Source organism: Brassica napus, chromosome C3 (genome assembly GCF_020379485.1).
Source record: "Brassica napus cultivar Da-Ae chromosome C3, Da-Ae, whole genome shotgun sequence".
NCBI lineage: Eukaryota > Viridiplantae > Streptophyta > Magnoliopsida > Brassicales > Brassicaceae > Brassica > Brassica napus.
This window is the reverse complement of record NC_063446.1, coordinates 46,912,911-46,918,910: the sequence shown is the minus strand read 5'-3', so window position 1 is coordinate 46,918,910 and position 6,000 is coordinate 46,912,911. Positions and strand designations below refer to the sequence as shown.

The window sequence follows — 6,000 nt, the reverse complement described above, 5'->3', positions numbered from 1 at the left end:
TATAAAAATATGGATTGTTTTTGTACAGCCACATGATAAAATGTATGGATTATGAGAATAGTTTGTGTGATTTATCAAGAACAAAGAGAAGGGATAGCTAGGGTTTTCTAAAAATCCGAGAGAGAAGAGAGATGAAAGAGAGAGAGGTAATTTCGAAAACATGAGAGAGAGTAATGAGAAAGTATATTTCCTTACTTAATTTGGTACATGATACATGAGTATATAAAGAGAGACAAAGGAGACATAACATTTAGGGAAATAATAAACAAAGAATCCCATAGAACTAATAAACTAATCTATTCTTGGACTGGTATGCACAGATTGCTCAGGCTGATAATGACAGGTCCTAACGGATGGGAGAGACTTTGAATCCTTAACAAGACCCGTGACATTGCTTCCCAATGTCTCTCCACTTTCCATTGGCGACCAAAGGTATTCTTCTTGCCATCTCTTTATTTAATCAGTTCCCTTTGCATATCTTGCACTCAAGCTAGGGTAGATTGTACGGGCATGCTTGCATTGCAAGGTAAGGTGATTCTTTGCGTAATCAGATCACACTGATGATCCTCTTGCTCCTTAATGCCTTCTCTCAATATACTCAGCTCTTATTGCTTCATGTCAACACTCCCCCTCAAGCTTGACCTTGGGAACTGGCCAAGCTTGGAAACCATGAAGCATTCCCTCATTAAAACCTTTAGCTTGCGAAAAACCACATGGGAGAAAACCCAAGCCAAGGAAAAAGAGTAGAACACTCCATGGTTGAGAGGATCAGTGACAAGAGAGGTCTATGAGTCCAAGTTTAGGATGGATGAACTCACAAACCTTTCTACTGGCTGCCTTGGTGAATATGTCAGCTAGTTGATCTTTACTTCTTGTGTAGCATGGAAGAATTACTTGCTGCTCCACTGCTTGTCTCACCTTGTGACAGTCCACCTCTATATGCTTAGTCCTCTCATGGAACACTGAGTTTGATGCAATGTGTATTGCTGCCTGATTGTCACAATGCATAGTCATTGGCGTGGAGATCTCTATACCCAAGTCCTTTAGCAGTCCCTTGATCCATATGAGTTCACTAGTAAGCTTCCTCATAGATCGGTATTCTGCCTCAGCACTTGAACAAGAGACCACCTTCTGCTTCTTGCTCTTCCACGTGACTAGGTTTCCTCCAATAAAGGTGCAATAGCCTGTGGTTGATCTCCTATCAACCCTATCTCCAGCCTAATCAGCATCACAATACCCAACAACTTCAGTACTCTTGTTGCAACTCATCCATATACCTTGGCCAGGAGCCTCTCTTAACACTACAAAAAAAGTTGCTATTCATAGTACATTGTTATAGCACGTTTCACCAAACTGCTGTGGTTGATGACTCTAACTTTTTTTTTTAATATAAAATAGCATTTTCTAAATGCTATGATAGAGTTAAACTAAGCGGGAGACCAAAATTAGCTTTTCCGCCAAACACTTAGTAAAAATCCCTAATCTAATCACTTTTCCCTCTCTCTGCTCGGGTTTCCCTCTCATCTCTCTCATTTGTCCCTCTTTCTCTATGGAACCCTAAGAGAAAGCCACTCCATTCTCCATCTCGAAACCGATCTACATCTCCAAAAGCCATCTCCGTCGCTTCTCTAATCCGCCACAGCTCTTCGATTAAACACCTCGAAGGTATCGGAGGTCCATATCTCGACATCTCTTTCGATGTTGAGGTCAAATCGAAGAGTTGTTTTCTTGCTTTGATTTCTATGTTCCTTTGATTTCGAGTTCGATTCTGAACAAAATAACCCTAGAATTGTAGTTTTATCCCTTTCGATTTCGAAACTCTGAATTTCCAATGCTATGTTGAAATGTTGATTGCTTATTTGTTTGGTATGTTGATTTACATTCTTCTATGTGTCTTACACTCTTTGATTTTGTCTAGGATTGAAATAGCGATTGACTGTAAATTGATTTTGTCTATGAACAACTTGACAAGTTCTTTATGTTACTAAAGCTTTCAATTTAGGGGTCGAACACACAATGATGGACAAAGCATGGGTACATCTAAGCAGGTAATGAACTTAAGCGTATATCTTATGTTTCCTTTGGTGTTTAGAGACTTAACTTTTTTTGGTTTTTTCCTTTTGATTGTGCTTCGAAGAGTTGATCCTGGTTATGAGAGAGGGGCTGCAAAGTTTGTACGGGATGTGGCTTCAGCTATGGGAGGGATTGATATGATTGTATGTCCGTGCATTGACTGCCGTAACATTGATCGTCACTCAGGCAGTGTGGTACTTGATCATCTTGTTACCAGGGGAATGGAAGAGGGTTATAAGATGCGGTCAGATTGGTATCTACATGGAGAGCTGAACTCAGAGGTTAAAGGTGAAAGCAGAGTAAGCGACTGGAAGGATGAGATCTTTGGGTTGTACAGAGCTGCTGAGTGTTTTGATGAAGAGTTAGCCGATACTGGGGATATATCTAACACGGCAGAGGGAGACGACAAGAGGGAAGATGAGTTCTTGGCAAAGCTAGCTGATGCTGAAACACCATTGTATCCAAGTTGTGCAAGCCATAGCAAGTTATCTGCAATTGTTTCATTATTTAGATTGAAGACTCGGAATGGGTGGTCTGACAAGAGCTTCAATGATCTGCTTGAGACATTGCCGGAGATGTTACCAGAAGAAAATTTGCTTCACACATCACTGTATGATGTGAAGAAGTTTTTGAAAACGTTTGACATGGGCTATGAGAAGATTCATGCATGTGTCAATGACTGCTGTTTATTCAGAAAGAAGTTCAAGAAGCTTGAGAAGTGTCCAATGTGCAAGGCTTCAAGGTGGAAGACTAATATGCACACTGGTCAGAAGAAGAAAGGCGTCCCACAGAAAGTTCTTCGTTACTTTTCTATAATACCAAGACTGAAGCGAATGTTCCGGTCTGAAGAGATGGCCAAGGATTTAAGGTGGCACTTTGGCAACAAGAGCACCGATGGGAACCTTCGTCATCCTGTTGATTCAGTGACATGGGATCAGATGAATGCTAAATACCCTACATTCGCAGCCGAAGAAAGGAACCTCAGGCTTCGACTTTCAACAGATGGATTCAATCCATTCAACATGAAGAATTCGATGTACAGTTGCTGGCCTGTTTTGTTGGTGAATTATAACTTGCCACCTGACTTATGCATGAAGAAGGAGAACATTATGCTTTCATTGTTGATTCCTGGTCCACATCAGCCTGGTAATAGTATAGACGTGTACTTAGAACCCCTCATTGAAGATCTTAACAGTCTGTGGAGCATTGGAGAGGCAACCTACGATGCTCTTACTCGATCTACTTTTACTCTTAAGGCCATGCTACTTTGGACGATCAGCGACTTTCCAGCCTATGGGAATCTTGCAGGCTGCAAAGTTAAAGGTAAAATGGGGTGTCCATTATGTGGGAAAAATACATATAGCAACTGGTTGAAGTTCAGTAGAAAACATGTGTACATGGGCCATAGAAAGGGTCTGCCACCAAGTCATAGTTTTAGAGGCAAGAAGAAATGGTTTGATGGAAAAGCTGAACAAGGGAGAAGGGGAAGAATACTAACTGGTCGTGACATTTCTCAAAACCTGAGAAATTTCCACAATGATTTCGGAAATTTCAAACGTTCTGCAAGTAAGAGAAATAGGGTTCAGTGTTCTGCTGATGTAGGCTTAGATTCTGAGGTTATACCGAGTGAATCAGAGGAAGATTAAGAGGAAGAGGAAGAAGTACTAGTTGATGAAGATGAGTTATCTAGATGGAAGAAGAGGTCAATCTTCTTCAAGCTACCTTATTGGGAGGTAAGATGCTTACACTCTTTTACTTAAATGGTAATTCCTTGATACTGTCTGATGGTTAACTTAAATGTTATGTTATCTTTCTCTTATGATTAGGAACTCCCGGTTAGGCACAACTTAGATGTAATGCATGTGGAGAGAAATGTTGCTGCGAGTTTAGTTTCGACGTTGTTGCACTGTGGGAAATCAAAAGATGGTCTTGCGGCTCGCAAGGATCTTGAGGACATGGGTATTAGGCCGGAGTTGCATCCTAAAATCCAGGGTAAACGAACCTATCTGCCTCCAGCACCGTGGTCTTTGTCTAAAACAGAGAAGAAGATCTTTTGCCGGCGTCTTTTTGACTTCAAAGGGCCAGATGGATATTGTTCTAACATATCAAGAGGTGTTTCATTAGATGACTGTAAAGTCAGTGGTCTGAAATCACATGACTACCACGTCCTGATGCAACAACTTCTGCCGATTGCACTTAAAGGGTTGCTACCTAAAGGACCGAGGCTTGCAATATTTAGGTTATGCGCTTTCTTCAATCTGCTGTGTCAGAGAGTCATTGACAGGGAGAAGCTTCTGGTTATGGAAGCTGAGATTGTTGAGACTCTGTGCTTGTTTGAAAGATTTTTTCCTCCAAGTTTGTTTGATATCATGCTCCATTTGACTGTGCATCTAGGAAGAGAAGCTCGGCTTGGTGGACCAGTCCACTTTAGATGGATGTACCCTTTTGAAAGGTATGTTATATATGAATTTTTAAAATTTTGAAGCCCTCTTTTACTTACCTATTTACATTGATGTTTTATTCAGGTACATGAAAGTTCTCAAAGACTTTGTGAGAAATCCTGCAAGGCCCGAGGGATGCATTGCTGAGTCCTATCTAGCTGAGGAATGTATCCGGTTTTGCAGTGAGTTCCTGAAGAAGACAACAAATCTCCAAGAGAAAGTAGATAGAAACGTGGAGTATGAAAACAATTCTATCTTAGAGGGTCGTCCGATATCCAGTGGCACTACCTTTACTCTCACATAAATGGAAAAGAGAGTTGCACATCTAGCTATCATCCAAAATATGGCTATCGTCGAACCATATGTAGAGTAAGTATCTTAATTACTTTTCATTGTTTAGGTATATGTATAATCAACTATTTGATATACTCATTTCGGTTTTCAATCTGTTACAAGTGCACATCTTCAGTATTTACAAGACACAGATGAAAGATGTTTTCGAGATGCATCAACGTTATGGAGTATGCATACTAAACATTTTGCATCGTGGCTTAAAGAACAGGTATTTGTATTTTTTTTAAATTTCCCTTGGTTATGGTCTGCCTACTGCTTTGGTGTATGACTTGTTATTACTTTATCAAGTGCCACTTGATTCAACCGAACATGAAGAAACACTTAAGTGGATAGCTTATGGGCCTCGTTGTTCTGCAAGGTCGTACACAGGATTCATAGTTAATGGACAGAGGTTTCACACAATATCAGTTGATAGGAAAAGTCAGAATAGTGGGGTTTATTATGAGGCTACAGCAGTTTGTAGATCCAGTGCCAAAGATACATCTCAGGTGGTCGATTTAGTATCTTACTATGGCAGAGTCACAGACATCATCTTGATGGACTATAATGTCTTCTATGTTCCTCTGTTCCGGTGTCAATGGGCAGTAAAGGGTAATGGAGTGAAGATTGAAGATGGTTTTACACTTGTCAACATGAATCAAAGTCAAGCATCCTTTGCAAGTGACACGTACATACTAACATCTCAAGCAAAGCAAGTATTTTACTCTAGGGAAGATGAGTCATCAAATTGGTATATTGTCATGAGAGGTCCTTCTAGAAGATACAGTAAGCAAGATATTCGAGAGGGAAATGCAGACATTGGGCCATTGCCATCAAATTTTGATATGGATGTCGACATGGATGAAGCTGAAAATGCGAGAACTGATTGCGAAGGGATATATGTGTGAAACGTATCCTTATTGACTAATATCATTGCTTGTTTGTGTTGTTGTTTGCTTGGTCAAAATTGTCTGCTTGTATTTGTCTGGTGATGTTTGTGTTGTTGTCTGTGTGTTTTAGTGTTCTCTTTTGTATGGTGTTGACGTTGTCTTTTTAATAATGTGTCAGGTAAATTGAGATGGGACGTCCAAAGAAGAACAAACGGGGGAGGAAACCAGCAAATAAGAAACAAAAAGAAATAGATGATGACATT

General features: G+C 40.2%; 1 protein-coding gene across 1 annotated transcript; it reads left to right on the top strand.

Annotated features, from left to right (window-relative positions):
- The first annotated feature begins 2,019 nt into the window (after nucleotides 1–2,019).
- On the top strand, nucleotides 2,020–5,755 carry LOC106355749. The gene is made up of 5 exons (XM_048749688.1): nucleotides 2,020–2,048; nucleotides 2,138–3,689; nucleotides 3,900–4,525; nucleotides 4,599–4,681; nucleotides 5,157–5,755. The coding sequence occupies exons 1-5, from the start codon at nucleotides 2,020–2,022 to the stop codon at nucleotides 5,753–5,755; spliced, it is 2,889 nt and encodes a 962-aa protein (XP_048605645.1).
- Nucleotides 5,756–6,000: the final 245 nt, after the last annotated feature.

Excerpts from the sequence above, each read along its gene's own strand:
- LOC106355749 (XM_048749688.1), top strand. The coding sequence starts at position 2,020 with ATGGACAAAGCATGGGTACATCTAAGCAG. Across the intron at positions 2,049-2,137 it reads GCATGGGTACATCTAAGCAG|AGTTGATCCTGGTTATGAGA; the intron begins GTAATGAACTTA and ends TGTGCTTCGAAG. Across the intron at positions 4,526-4,598 it reads TGGATGTACCCTTTTGAAAG|GTACATGAAAGTTCTCAAAG; the intron begins GTATGTTATATA and ends TGTTTTATTCAG.